Source organism: Lonchura striata, chromosome 3 (genome assembly GCF_046129695.1).
Source record: "Lonchura striata isolate bLonStr1 chromosome 3, bLonStr1.mat, whole genome shotgun sequence".
NCBI classification, from domain to species: Eukaryota; Metazoa; Chordata; class Aves; order Passeriformes; family Estrildidae; genus Lonchura; species Lonchura striata.
Window position 1 is genome coordinate 33,663,786 of NC_134605.1, and position 14,920 is coordinate 33,678,705.

General features: G+C 42.5%; 2 protein-coding genes across 5 annotated transcripts in view; one reads left to right on the forward strand and one right to left on the reverse strand.

Annotated features, from left to right (window-relative positions):
• Positions 1–2,181: 2,181 nt before the first annotated feature.
• NANP (N-acetylneuraminic acid phosphatase) lies at positions 2,182–6,318 on the reverse strand. The gene is made up of 2 exons (XM_021528098.2): positions 6,133–6,318; positions 2,182–6,008 (listed from the first exon to the last, which is right to left on the reverse strand). Exons 1-2 carry the CDS (start codon positions 6,220–6,222, stop codon positions 5,313–5,315), a joined length of 786 nt encoding a protein of 261 aa, XP_021383773.2. The 5' UTR covers positions 6,223–6,318; the 3' UTR covers positions 2,182–5,312.
• EIF2AK2 (eukaryotic translation initiation factor 2 alpha kinase 2) overlaps positions 5,723–14,920 on the forward strand; it is a 30,047-nt gene continuing 20,849 nt past the window's right edge. Inside the window, exons 1-4 of one of the 4 annotated variants that reach the window (XM_021528094.3) lie at positions 5,723–5,801; positions 9,101–9,334; positions 11,066–11,192; positions 14,585–14,699. In XM_021528094.3, the coding sequence (XP_021383769.2) occupies positions 11,089–11,192; positions 14,585–14,699 (219 nt within the window). In that variant the 5' untranslated portion in view covers positions 5,723–5,801; positions 9,101–9,334; positions 11,066–11,088. Of the gene's footprint in view, positions 5,802–6,823; positions 8,132–9,100; positions 9,335–9,521; positions 9,767–11,065; positions 11,193–14,584; positions 14,700–14,920 lie in introns of those variants that run through there. The other 3 variants (XM_021528095.3, XM_021528093.3, XM_021528092.3) reach the window with 3 other exon arrangements.

Here is a 14,920-nt window from a genome sequence, read left to right on the forward strand (position 1 = left end):
TGGTTTCACTTCCAGTTGAACCTTTCAGTTACACTGAGAGGTCAGTGCCTCAGGGAGTCTGTAGACGACTAAGAGATTTTGTTTAGAGGCGCTTTTTTCCTATTTTGTTTTTCATCCCAACATTTTTAGTTTTTTGGGGTTTTTTTAATGAAAAATTTTGCTAGTCTGTGTGATATGAATGGAAGTTTGTTTGGAGAAAAGACCATTTAAAACATGTACATGCTTGTAGTACAAAGCTGCTGTGAAGCTGATACTTAAAATGACCTTTCAACAGAAGATGGTGTGTTCCGGTTGTTTTTACTGTGGTCCTCTGCCAACTTCATTCCAAATGCTAGATATTGTTGCGATTCAGAAAGATAGAGAAATGCAGCTGACAAAACAGGTGATGAAAATGAATAAGCTGAGGAAGGAGAAGTGGAAAGCAGATGTCACTTGCAGATTATTTTACAGAAATGAGCATGCAAATCTTACTTAAATTTATGAAGGTCCACTGACGTAAATGGCAATATTTTTCCTGTGTTTAATCAGACCCTATGAGACATTATCTTCTGGTCTTTGGTGAAGTGTTGACTTGAGAAACATGGCTTGCACTTTTGAAGAACTGCAATTTCATATATTAGCACCATAGATTAATTTCATATTTTTTTAAGTACAATTTTTCCCTGGCATTTGAGCAGAAGTGTCTCATGCAACCTTGTTTCTAGCAGATGAAATAAATGGTCAAAATATGATATAGGAGCAACGAATGTGATTCTCTGTTCTAGGTCCCTAGCAACATAGGCAAAAAGTTGCAGTTTTAGCTTTAGGCACAGCTGACATCATTTCTGCATTGTGTCTCTTGTATGTGCACAGTGTGATCTAGAAAGTAGAATATAATGGAGACATTCACACTGCAAGGCTGATGGCAAAAGCTGTGCACAAAAGAACAGTATGTGCTACGTACAGCACAGATACATTGCCTTTCTCTTTGTCGTACTTCTCAACATGTCCAGATGATTTCCAGATGACAAGTTTTGTTAGTATAGAATTAAGGTAGGATTTTAAATTGTTTTTTAAAGGCCTTACAATAATCTGGAACATTTTAGAGACGAAGCTGAAAACCAGATCACTACATATGTGAAGAAGAGAAATTCTGGCTGTGATGAGCCAGACTACTTCAATTTAGTTCAAAGCCCTAACACTGGTGTCATGTAAGAGAAACTTCAGAAGAAAAGACAAACTGAATTGATTGTGGTTAGCTGAGGCACAGCAAGTTGTCTGTCTCTCTTTCAAGAAATATGAAAACCGTAAGCTGCAGAGAGTAGGAAAACCTTAACCTTAATTCAAACATCTTACCTCTTTGCATTAATTTAGTACTATAATGAAAGGTGCTTATTTCCTGTATAAAACGTTCAGGTCAGTTTCTAAGATCTCCATGTAAGAAAGTACCCTCATTCTGAGGCTGTCACTGTCCAGCTTTATATCTTAGATACACAAAGCTTTCTCCACAAGAACAGAAAGGCTGTGCTGTGCATGTGTGTGATGCTGCAGACAGCCTGCTGGCATGGCCAAGTGCTCGCAATAGAAGCTGAGCCCTGCTGTACTCTGTTTAAGTCATCTGCAGTGACTTAAAATACCTTTTTACCTTTCCATCTATTTCCATAGGTCCAAAAGATGGACTATTTGTTCCATTACCCAACAGAAAACAGCTTGCTTTTCTGCCGCCAAAACAGCCACAAAGTGAGCAACCTCCCACCCTCCCCCTCTCCTAAGTCACAGAGGTCAGTGTAGCAATAGCTCAGACATGGCTTTGTGCACCCATAACCTGCCAGAATGAGTTCCCTGGACTTGAGATGTCTGTATTTACTGATTTGCTCTACTTGCAGTCTGTTCTTATGCTGTTGCAGCAGCCAATGCCATGATGTCAGGACATGCAGGCTTATGTGAGCTGGAATTCTTGGCAAGTCAGGTTCAGCTACCACTAAACTGCAGCTGGCAATTCAACATTCAGTCTGGCCATGAATCTTCATAAACACGTAATTATGTTCCAGCCTCTGTTTGAAATTACAGAAATTACACCTAGTCACCACATCTAAACATGAGGTCATGGATTTCAAATCCTAATTCTGTGCTATTTTAAAAACCAAACAGAACTCTTGTCCTTTGTTGTATTTATCCACAGCAATTCAGAATGTTCAAATATACATTTTATAAACAAAATACTTTTATTAGACTAGTACATGGGTTATTTTAAATCAAGAATTAGAATATAGTTGGTATTAAATTATTGTTTCAGTTCATTTCAATGAAGTCAAAGTTACTGTAGATTAACCTCAGGAGGTAATATTCGTCTGGAAAAAAAAAATTAAAAAATACAGATGGAATTTCCTCTTCCTCTTTTTATTTTGCATGTTTTGGAAGTATAGTTTAAACCACGTAACTTAGCTAATAGAGCGTAACACTAAGCAAAACCAGAACTTAATGGGAACTGTTACTAGACTGTTTAATTGCTTTGTTTCTGCTTCTGATGGGAAAATTATACCATCACTACATTTATGTTTCAAATTTACTAGATATAATTATTTTTCATTATCCTTTCTGCAACAGCTCTATCCAAGAAAAACATCTTGAGTATTTAGAGATACTCCAGACACCTAATCCATTATTGGGTAACTGCTTTTAAGAATGGCCCTAGATAGAGAGAAAAGTCTAGTATTGATTCTCCTTGTTTTATAGAAGCATCATAACAGTGTTTCCCTCTCTGGACACCAGTAGCCACATTCAGCCTGGCACAGAACTCAGAAATGGAAAAATATACTCAGCTGTAGCCTCTACAGACCACACTGTCACCTGAGTGTGCAGTTACTGTGGTTTTTCAGAGTCAGAGATTAAAAGAAATGGCTGGCCATGTACAAAACAAAGAGCAGTCTCTTCTAAAACAAGAGACCCTTTATACAATAAGCAGGCTCAGCATGTCACTTCAGAATGATGCAGTGGCAAAAGAATATGAGCCTCAACTTAGATTAAAAAATTGTAACCTGGCGTAATATATATCTATATATTTATGTATCTATATCTCCTTCAAGCCCACGGACAGACTTGTGAGTTATTATTATTTGTTATTTTAAATATATCAGAAACCTCATTCTGATCCGAGTTCTACTATGCTACTGCTGTGCAAACAAGGCAGAGTCAGTTACTGTGTAGCTCCTTTGGGATGCTGTTGTAAGCAAAGTTGTTGCTTTTGTATTAGATGGTATTAGATTTCTTCAGGGATCCCTCTAATCTTTTGGATACATTTCTATTTTTAACAGTATCCCTGACAGGCTCAATGATCTTTATTATTCTTGTCTCAATCATCAGTTCTAAGAAATGCTATTAGCAATGTTTTGCTTATCAGCTAAACCAGTGACTGTTTCCATGCTCCTCAAATGCAAACAAAAATCTTAACTTAGGCCTCTTCCTTCAGAAGGTGTGACAAGTCAGTGCCACTGGTTCACATTACTGTACTACTGTAATTGGATTGTTTTCAGTATATGCCCATTTCCTCAAAGGAATAGGCGGGGTCTTTCTCTGTACTCTTCCTTGAGCTGATGTCTCAACAGCCTTGGCCAGGTAAGACAAGGAATGTGGACTGCTTTACCTTTTCTAATGGACAGTTAGGAAAGAGGTTCCAAATTTAGTATTTATTTTCTTGTATTCCCCCTCCTCAATGTAGGAGCAACATATTTTGATCCAACCTAAACTCCAAATCAAATAATTTAACCCAAACCAGTAACAGCCTCCTCTAAACTAACTGTGTCATCCTATGCAAGACTTAACTGCATTAACTTATGTTCCTTGGTTTAATTTGACATGAATGTTTTTTGTATATAGAATTTCTTCTACACACCCATTTCATAGTGGGTTTCTGTATGTCTAATTGCTGCCCACATGCCAGACACTCTTCTGCCAGTAGCCTAATATCCCTGTTCTCAAAAGATCTGTCATGGAATTATTCAAAACATAAAATTTGGCTTTTCATATATGGTCTTCTACTCATCCTGGTGAATATATAGCAAATAGGGTTGAAAACCACAGACTTGCCAACGAGTGCTTACATTTCCATTTAATATGAGACTACTTCCCCATTATGTAGTAAGAATATGAGGCACAGAAAAAAATTAATGGATGTAATGATCTGGGAAAAAGAAACCTTACTGTTTTAGAGAGTCATCTCCTATATGTGGTGGAAATATCACATATACCTTATAAAGTTGTATGCAGTACTTAATACAGAGGACATAATTTTCCAGTTTCCTGAAAGAGAGAAATGAGAGCAATTTACAGACAATTAGCTTGTATTTTCTCCAGAATAAATCACATGAATTACACATGCAAACTGAAGTAAGAAGGGATTATATAGCAGTGCCATTAAAACAGTTTAAAAAGCCACTGATTCTGCAGATGAATCTGAGTAGTCATACATGTGAGCAAGAACAAAAACAGTTTCTCCAAAGTGTCTGATCAAAATTCACTGATAAAATCAGACAGAACAATGATATTAGCTTCTGAAAAGTCTTACAGTACAGTAACACTATTGAAAATATCCCTGTTTTATCCATTTCAACAAAAAATCATAATCTGAATTACAAAGTATACTGCATATCTGCATAAGCACCGAGATAATATAAAGTAAAAGCTTATTCATCAAGTCCCTCTGATAAATGGTCCCCGATAAAAAAGCTAATTTTTCATGTATGTTTAAGTACTTTTGGCAAGAGATACAAGTTCCATAAAAGAAAAACCACTGCAAAGTTTGAAAAAAATTCCAAAACTTGTAAAAAAGATCAAAGGTAGAGCATTTCTAATACTCTGAGAAATAATGAAATTCACTCCAGTTCCTGAGATAAACTGTAGATCAGTTGTGAAGATTTACCAGATTGTACCACACTCTCTTTCTCACCTTCTCTTACACACTGCACACAAGGTCAGAACTGAAGATTCTGCTAATCTTACCAGTCAGCAAAGCATGTGAAAGCTTAGAACATTCAAATTTTCTTTTCCACTATAAAAACAAGAGACTGGCAACTTAGGTCAGAGACAGACAGACTTCTGCCACAGTCTGCCAAAATAATTTCCAGAGGTGGTTGCTTTAAATTAGCTGCACTTGCATAATTTAAATCAATATAACTCTGTGGTTTTGTCCTATTTTCACTGACAACTGTGCTCTTATTCATTGCTGTGCTGTTTAAAAGAGACCATAGATGAGTTCAAATTCCTAGGATCAGACTTTTAAAAAGAGCATCTGTCACCCTAACGGCTCAGCAGGTCTCTGTATGCTGGAACCATCATCAGTGTGGTTCATTGCTACTAGCCATATGGTCAGTTTCTAACTTAGCATTAATGTTGTGCTCCATCTTCTGTAAAACTGCTGGAAGATCCATTACAGAAGAAATAATATAATGAGGTACGGGGGAGGTATCTACTGGGGCAGTCATTGCTTTGTTTATCCAGACCGTTGCTTTCAAGCCAGCATTCAGGCCTCCTTGAATATCTGTATCTAGAGAGTCACCGACCATTACACACTCTGTGGGCTGCACCCCAAGGAGATCGCAGCAGTAATGAAATATGGATGGCGCCGGTTTCTCCTCTTTCTGCTCTCCCCCCACAACGATGGCATCGAAGTAGGGCTGGCAGGCGCACGCCTCGATCTTCTCCCTCTGCGTCTGCCGGTCGCCGTTGGTGAGGAGCAGCAGGCGGAGGCTTTTCCGCAGCTCGGTGAGCATGGCCCGCGTGTCCTCAGCCAGCGTCAGGTGCTGCAGCCGCGTCGTCTTCCACAGGTAATAGCACTCGGCCGCCAGGTCGCGGTTCGCCTCCCCCCCGATGGTCTCCTGGATCGCCTCCTCCCAGTGCGAAATCCGCAGGTCTGTGATGCACATCTTGGCGGGATCGTGGCACTCCTTGAGGAGCTTGGCCTGGACCTTATCGCAGACGGCGCGGGCCTCTCCCTCCCCGTAGCGGTGCTTGGACTGCAGGGCGCCGATCACCTGCAAGGGACGCGGGGGCGCGCGTCAGCAGGGAAGGGAACGGGACCCGCGCGGCACCGCCGCCGCCGCGCCGGGAGCCGGGCTGGCCGCGGGGCCCGTGTCGGAAGGGGGACAAGGGCAGTACCTCCTCGATGGCGCGCCGCCCCGCCGCCGCCGTGTCGATCAGCGTGTTGTCCAGGTCGAAGAACACCGCCTTGACGCCGTGCAGCCCCATGGCGCCGCCTCCCGCGAGAGCCGCCCCGCTCGGACAGCGGAGGCGAGCGACAGAGCGCCAGCAGAACCACCCGTGCCGGGCTCAGCGCGGCGGGGCTGCCCGGGACCACCCCAGGCCCGCCCCTCACGTCAGGCCCGCGGGGCGGGGCCTGGCGGGGACGGTGCTGCCCGGGGTGCGCTGGGAGGCGGGCGGAGCTCGGCGCTCCTGGGTACCCCTCTCGCCCCCCAGAAAAGGAGGGTTGAAGGCGCGCAGGGCTCTGGAATGGGCTATGAGGAGACCCTGCCCGAATCCCGGTAGCTCGTGGGGGCTGGCGGTGGCGCCGGCCAGGGAAGAAAGGCTGCAGGAGCTCCCGTGTCCCGGCTACCAGTGGGAGTGGGGGCGCGCCCCTTGCCATGCGGCCTTGGAGGGGCGGCAGCTGAGCCCGGGAGCAGGAGCGATTCTACGGGGCCCCGGGTGTGGCGTGGGTGGGTCCGCGCCGCGGTACTTGGGATGTGTTTCGGTGTTTGGTGTTTTGCTTTGTTTTTTTTTGTTTGTTTGTTTGTTTTGGTTTGGTTTTTTTTTTGGGGGGGGGTTGGGGTTTTTTGTTGTTTTTTTTTTTTTTCCTTTCTCTGTGTAGCAATGCTTTCTGGATGAGACAACGGGGCAGCTGGCACCTGGTTGGAAAACAACGTGTTGAGATGCTGCCAAGGGAACAGCTTTGTCCTGAAAGAATTCCCCCCGCAGCGCTTCCATCCGGGCAGGCTTGCCCGCTCCCGGCTGTTGGCGACAGCTTGGCTGGCTGTGCCAGCCCCGGGCCAGCGGCTTCTGCCGCTGGGGAAGCCTGTCCCAGCCTTAGGAACGGCATCAAACAGGTCCCTGCACGTGGTCGTGGCGTGACGCCCAAAGATGCCGAAGTTTGTAGGTTTTCACTCCGAAGCATTCCGTAAACAGCGACCTGCACGAAGAAGGAGGAGGAGGAAGACGCGTACGCAAAAGATTCAGTTCAGTTCGGCTTTCCCGGCTTCCCTGTTACCTTCTGGAGCGTGTCCTTCTGCAGTTGCCTCTGGGCACAGCAGCTACAGCACGGGGATTGAATCATCCATCAGCAACTGTTCCTAATAAAGCCAAAATCTGTAACTCCACTATTTTGAGAACTCTATATAAGAATGGATTATTTGAAACTCCAAAAGTCAATATTTTATAGAGCAAGTGAATTAGAAAGGCATTCAAATGAAAGCCTGAACAGCTTCATAGAACAAGATTTTTAGGTGTAATGAAGGCTGTTTCAGAATTGGTGTTTTTCCCCAAGGTGAAGTTTAACAGGTTCTTGTTCATTGATAATGTTTTGAGAAACACAAGGGATTTTTTTAACAGCCATCTAGCAAATTTTCTTAATTTAATTTAATATTGCTAATGTCGATTAGACATTAATCATTAACTGCAATTCACAAAGCTAGAGGAAACTTTGTCTCTTACCAAAAAACTGGAAGTTCACTCCAGGTCACTTTCAGTTCTACAAACCGCAGCTTTGATAGGAATCTCATTTTCTGATAGAAGACATTGAATCACATGCAAGGCCAAAGTAATTGTTCCCAAAAGCTTGGCATATGGCAAATAAAACTCCAGAAGACAAGCCTTTAAGGAGCAAGAAACAGCGATGGCTAGGGATCCTGTAGTTAAGGCAATAAGAGGAGTTTTAATGAAGTTCTAATAAAATGTGCTAGTTTTGCTTGATAAGACAGAAGAGGTGTTAGGCATGTGGATTTCATGTGCCTCTACTGAATTACTATTTTTCAGATTTTACACAGAAGAGTGATTAAAAATAGCTGAATTTCTATAATTCATTCTACTTAGGAAGATGGCATTTGTTTCAGAGAGCCCTGCATTGCAGACAGTGAGCAGTGGATCCTATGTGTACTTTTGGAAAAAGGTACATTTACATAAAATTAATGTTTTTTCTTTCAAGGACCATTTTTCTATCAGCAAGTGCATTACTTTCTCCTGTCTGTTCTCCTGTTTCTAGTTCTGCAGGCTCACTAGGGGCTGGAAACCCCTTGCAGAAGCTGAGAATCAGGAAAAGAACAGTCACTGGAAACCTGAGTAGGAGACAAACTGAAACGTAGGATAGAGTGCACATTCTAGAAGCGATAATGTAAGAATGCCAGTTTGGTATCTTTAAACAAGGAGTTGTTCTGGGTATCTTTTAAAAAATGAAAAACATCATAAACACTTCCTGATGTCACCATACACCCCTCCCGCCAGGCCATGCAGGCTCAGTCCCAGCCAAGGGGCTCTACATCCAAAGAAAACTTGTTAAACTTGTTGTCCATATGTAAATAATAATTTGTGAATAATTCGACTCATATCATAGTTTGTTTGAGGTCTTTTTTTGTTTATTTTTTGTTTTTTTTCTTCAAGATGATTGTGTTTAGGAGTTCAACATTTGGAACTCTCTGATGTTTTTTTCCTGCATCTCCACTTGTATCTCAATGGGTTCCTTTTTGGTTGTGTTAACACTATGAGAGAGCAGGTGAGCTTCCTGGGTGCCCAAGCTGTTTCCTTGTACTGAGGAAGACCTAAGGTTTACTGCTGTTTTTCTTTTCTACAGCTGGAGAGAGACCTTGCAGGGGATGGGAATCAAATCTGGGCAATCAGGAGTAGGTGACCTGTGTGCACAGGAAGTCATCTGCTCCATCTTTTACATGTAGCCCCTGAAAACTAATCTTGGAGATTTCTTTCCCACTTCCACAGAATATATTATTACTTTGGTGGCTGACTTTTTTTCCCCTTTATCCCAGTAAGAGATTAATTAAAGAAGTGCATTCATGTTTAGTGATACCTATATTTCAAGTTCAATTGTGTTGAGGAATATTTCTCACAAAGGTGTCTTGACCTGCAGATTGGGCTCCTGGTTGGACCACGAGACTATGAATTCCCATCCTTTGGGATAACAAAGGACATGAAGACAGGTGACTGCAGGCAGGTGAATGGCCAACTGAGAGTAACAGCAGGGGCTGGTGACTGCCGATCCTTTGGATAAGGTGACGCCAGTGCGATGTATGAACAAAGAGCAGGGAAGCAGGAGAAGACGAGAAGGAAGAACGGGTCTGACGCCCTGGGACAGACTCTGAAGGTATAAAACCCTGGGGGTTCTTGGGCTTGAGGCGTTTGGATGTATTTGGGTGCGCACTGCTCCCCGCTGGCCATGCTGCTGAGCCATAGCGCGTGGTTACTGTGACAGGAAAAGGCGCCAGCAGTCAGGGGCAAGGCCGGGGGGGTCAGGTCTTTGCAATGCCGCTCGCTTGCCTCGGAGCCCTGGCTTCCCGTAGGCCCAGGAGCGCTGGGCAGAGCGCAGGCGGCGTAGCCGCCGCCCCTTGTGTCAGGCTCGGGCCACAGCCGCCCCACTGCCTGCGCGCCTTCCGCGCCCTCGCCCTGCCTTTCGCTTTCGTTTTCCCTCTAACGCGTGCCGGCGCTGCGGGAAACGAAACGGGGCGGGCTCTGTGCACCGCGCCACGCCGGCTGCTGCAGCGTCCGCGGGATCCGGAGCGTCGGCAGCGGCTCGGAGGTACCGGCGGGGCGGGGGCGCGCGAGGAAGGGCAGGGGTCCGTGCGAGATGGGGTCCCGCAGCGCGGCTGCGGGACCCTGGGGTCATCTTTGGTCCGTGCGGCTGCGTCACCGCCGCTCGAAGGGGATATGTTAAGTACTGTCGGGTTCCCTTCTGTAGGAAGTGATTCTAATTCTGGAGAAACGTTACTGGTTATTTTCCTCCCACAGAAGTCAGTGAATGATTCAATCTTTTTCTGTCAAGAAATCTTCTCTAATAACCGAATTCTCCACTCTGTTTTCTAAAACCCTTATTGCAAGCAATGACTTCCAAAACATTTGCTGACTAATCATTTGAAATAGAAATTCGAATTAGTTTCCCATTAACTTTGTTACTGGCACCAATCTTCTATTTTGTATTAAAGCAGTGTCATAAATGGATGTGATTTTGCTAACAAAATTGTAATTATATCAATAATTTGGGAAAATAACTGGAAAAGTATATGTGATTAGTGTTATGAAGCAGATGAGTTTCATCAAGAATACATGTGGGAAACAGGATGCAGGAATTGGATTTGGCCTTGGGAATGGAGGAGGTCAAAGTCCCAAACCAAAACTGGCATCAACTGACGTTAAAATACAACTCCTAGAGCAGGATCGCCCTTGAATATGAATAAAGTTGGGACCATTCCAGACAGGGAGTCTAAAATAGTGGTCTTTGCTATGAAATAAATAAGGTTTAATTGGAACATAGTACGTACTTACATAACACCAAGCTCAATGCTCATGCGCCACCTGCCGGGTTATCCAGAGGACATGTGAGGAAGACCTTCGGCCTTCGTCCAGGAAGACGCCCGAAGACACCTTAAGACCCCATAGCAACAATGGGAGCATGCACTGTGCAGTAGAGTGACATAGGTTTCAAGAATCGAAAATAGGAGGCGATTTATGGGAACTATTGATGAATATGTATTAGCATATAGTATATAAGTTGTGTTTGGATCCTTTTGCCTTTGTATGGGAGGCAGGGTGGGAAGCCCTCCCTGTACCCCGATCAGTTGGTTTTTTACATGTGCTTTATCTGAACCACTGCCAAATTTCTTTTCTGTAACAATTGAATTATATCTTATTGTATTATTTCATCTCAATTAAAATTGCTGACCTCAGTTAAAATTGCTGCTAAATTTTAAGTTTCTGGTTTATGGAATTGGTATGTATGGGACCTCATTCATATAACAGCAGTGACCTATCTACCAGGATTAGGGACTGCCTTTATTCTATATCTAGAGTAACAGATACATCTTTGAATGTTATTTTGCAGTGTCTGTTGAAGATTGTGTCAAAATGGATCGTGAGTATATGACAAAGATCAACCATTACTGTCAAACGCGTAAACTTGCAGTGGATTATGACACCGTTGATATGACAGGCCCATCTCATTATCCACAGTAAGTTTACTCTGCATGTCAAGAGCTAGCAGGGCTCTTCCTGCAATGGACAAACTGAGTAAAGCTTGCAGTCACAAATGTTAATTTCCTGAAAGCATGTATGTAGTGGGAAAGCTGATTGAAACCATGAATTGAATGGTAGGTGCATGGGGAAGACATCATGTGATACAGTTTAAGGAGAAAACTTATTTCAAGGGTGATGGCTCCTTTTCAGAGAGTACCAGCAATGCACCTGTTACTTACTAGTAACTCTGTTGTATCTTATGCATCTCCTCTCAGAAGGTGGATTGGGTTATAGCAGGAATTTCAGTTTATTATTTAAATGCTACAAAGTGTTTAGTAAACATTGTTAATTTCTAATCAGAAAGGTTGGGTGTATTAACTGATTGTGTACTAACATTTAATGTCTAGTATATTTTTAACATCTCTTACAAGAAAAGGGTCTTTTGATTAAGTAGTTTTGCTTTCCCTTTTAGAGGCAGTTACAGGTGATGGAATATATTTTTTAACATTGATATAGTGTATTTTTTCTCAAGATCTGTAATATTTCTTTGTGTGATTTTTTAAAAATTTTTTGCTAGTTTCCATGAAGACAAGCCTTATGCTAATAATTAATACATTTCTTTAGATGTGTTGCACGTTGTCAGATAGCACTGTCTATGCAGATTTATTCTAAAATACATCTACCATCCCAGAATAAATGAATAGATATTATCTGGATCTCAAATATTAATCAGTTATCTTTTTTTTTACCCATGTGGCTCGTGTAATTCATAAAGGTAACCCTTATTGCAGTAAAGACCACAGCTGTGATCACACAAAAGTGATGGCATGGGACTGACAAATACATTCCAAGTTGTTTTTTCCATTTATTATGGTTTTTCATTGTTTTTCTGTGTATTCTGTACATTCACAAATGAAATTCAGCCCATTGTGTGACAGTGGTATCTAGGAAAATCCTGGGTAACTTGGGCTATTCCAAGGATATAGTGTAAAGTGTCTGGCTGAAGTGATGTGTCCTGTAAACCTTCAGTCCCCTTACGCTGCTCGTTCCCGGTGTTTGGCGTGTGGTCATTGCTGGTTGTGAGCTAGCTCCCTAACTCTTATGTGCTGTGTCCCATCTCATAAATCAACTTGTAGTTGTTTGAAGCATGATGCAGAGATACCTCCCATCCTATCATGGTTCTGGTGCTGTAGCTGCTTCCAGTACTGGGTCAGACAGGGCCAGTGGTGAACACAATGTAAGGAGGTTAAAGGAGACCAGAGTGGCTCAGTCCTGAGCTTTCTTGGTCTGGGAACACAGAGAGTGGACAATTAGGTCAGTCCTGACTAAACCTGTCAAGTCTGGGAATTGCTTATTATCTTGGGGTTCATGGTGAATGGCTCTACACTTATGACCAGCTCAAGTATTGCTTCTGCAGGTAGTCCTCAGCTTGGTTATGGAGACTCACTGCAGATTTCCTTGGGGTGCCTAAATAAAATGGTGTATTTTGGATGCAGTGTCATAGCTGAATGTGTTTGTAGTATTCAGCACTTAGGTATGGGTTGACAAACCCCTTCCCAAAGAACAACCTTTCTTACATGTTCTGTTTTTTCTTTGTTGTTTCCTATGTGTAGGAGTATATGGCACACTATGAGTGTGCCTTTTCCTACTGTTCTCCCCTTTAAGATTTCTTAAGTCTTGCTTACACAATGATAGCAAGCACTGTTCTGCATCTTCATTTGTTTCCCATCCAAACATTTCATTAAAGGGAAGTGTAGAATGAGGTTGGAATAATGAAAAAAGTGATTTCCTAAAGTCACTATATTATTTGAGACCAGTTTTCCCACAGAGGAGCTTATGGTGCTGTTCCTTGACCGTGTGAATCCATCTTGTTGTCAGTGAGCATTTACATGCTCTGCTGCAATCTGAAGCACAGAGGTGCTCTGAGGCTCTAGTTGTCACTTTAACTTGTTGCAAGTGTGTACTGCTGCCAAAGGCAGAAATCCAGTTGTTGTTTTTTCCTGTGTTGCCTTTTGTGCAAAGGCAGTATCAGAAACATTAGGGGATTTGCAGCTGCAGGACAAATCAGATCTGTAGGGATGGTTTTGTCTGAAATGCAACCATTCGTAATTAGGGCACAGCAGTGGGTTGACCCCAGGAGGCAGTGAAACCCCTAGCTAACTACTCACTTCCCCTCAGTGGGACAGGGTGGGAATCAGAAAGGTGAAAGGGAGAAAAAACTTGTGGATCAAGATAAAGACAGTTTAATAGACAGAGAATAGCTGGATGTGTGACTAAAGTAAAATAAAGAAGTTGCTTACTCCTTCCCATCAGCTGGCAGATGTTTCTAAGAACGTGGGGCTTCATAATGTCCAGTGTATACTTGGGAATGTACTCTATAGCCATGGACATGCCCCTTTCCTTCGTAATCTCCCAGCTTTTATTGCTGAGTGTGATGCCATGTGGCATGGAATATCCCTCTGGCTACCTGCTATGGTTGTGTCTCTTCCCAGCTTCTCACATATCCCTCCTCTTCTTGCTGGAGGGCCGGAGTAGGAAAAGAAAAAAACTTGGATGCTGTGCAAGCACTACTGGCACTAGGTAAAATATTAACTCAGTCCCAAAGCCACAACACAGCACCATTCTAGCTGCCCTGAAGGAAGTTAACCCCATCCCAGCCACATACAGTTCTGTCAGTCCTGAGTTGCATCAGATTCCCATTCTGACTCATGGAGTTGCCATGTAGGAAGCAGGACATGCACAGTTGTGGAATAGGAGGACAGAGAGGGAAGGGATCAGCAGTTGAGCACAGAAAGGCAGGACTGGGGCTTGTGTGTGTTTGTTGGTAACTTTTTTTGTTTTGGTGGGGCTTTTTTTATGATTGCCTTTAAATTTGTCTCGCAAGCACCAGACGTGGTTTTTTCTCTTATTAAGCAGTCTATTAAAGGTGAGTATCACAGGGTATTAAAGGTGAGTGTAATGTCACATCTGGTTTCATGAAACCAAAATTAGCTAATCTCCTCTGTGTAGTTTTGCACTGCTGAGATGTATCCTGATGTTAGCGCTTTGCAGTCTTGCTTGTAATTATGCTGACCTCATTCATTCTTATGCTTTTTAAAAGTAAATGATTTTGATTTTAAAAAGCAGGTAAGCAGTTAAAAGTACTGTTGGAACTAATAAAGTACATGCATTTCTGACTAGAGAGGAAAATTTAAAAAATATTTATACTAAAGAATTACGATAATCATAGGTTTGGTGTAGTAAAAACACATTAATCCTTCAATACTTCCCGTAGTGTATCCTATAGTGCTTTGTAGATAACAAACCCAAAGTTTAATCTGATAAGGTTATTAAAGTATACGTGTGGGGAAAATGTAGCAATGTTTTAGACAAGTTTCTTTCATTGCAGGTTCACAGTAGTTGTCAAAATAAATGGTCAGAAATATGGTACAGGCACTGGTAAAAATAAAAAAGAAGCAAAAGCAGTAGCAGCAAAAGAAACATGGGAGATGATTGAGGAACAGGTGAGTAAATAGTAGGATTAAGTTTTGGGGGTTACTATGCAGTGTACATCGTATGTAATGTAGTAAATGTTGAACATGAATATCTGAAAGTAGACTTTTGATAAAATGTTTAATTTGTAACAGTTTCTAATTATTCAAGGTGTCTTTTGTTTCTGTCTTATTCATCACTTTTCTACTTTTTATCGCTGAATTGTTTTCCTTATTTTTTCCTATAGGGTTGA

What these genes read in the sequence shown, in the direction of transcription:
- NANP (XM_021528098.2), bottom strand. Translation starts at nt 6,222, where the DNA reads ATGGGGCTGCACGGCGTCAAGGCGGTGTTCTTCGACCTGGACAACACG. An exon ending in GGCGGCGCGCCATCGAGGAG is followed by an intron (nt 6,009 to 6,132) that starts GTACTGCCCTTG and finishes CGTCCCTTGCAG; the next exon opens with GTGATCGGCGCCCTGCAGTC.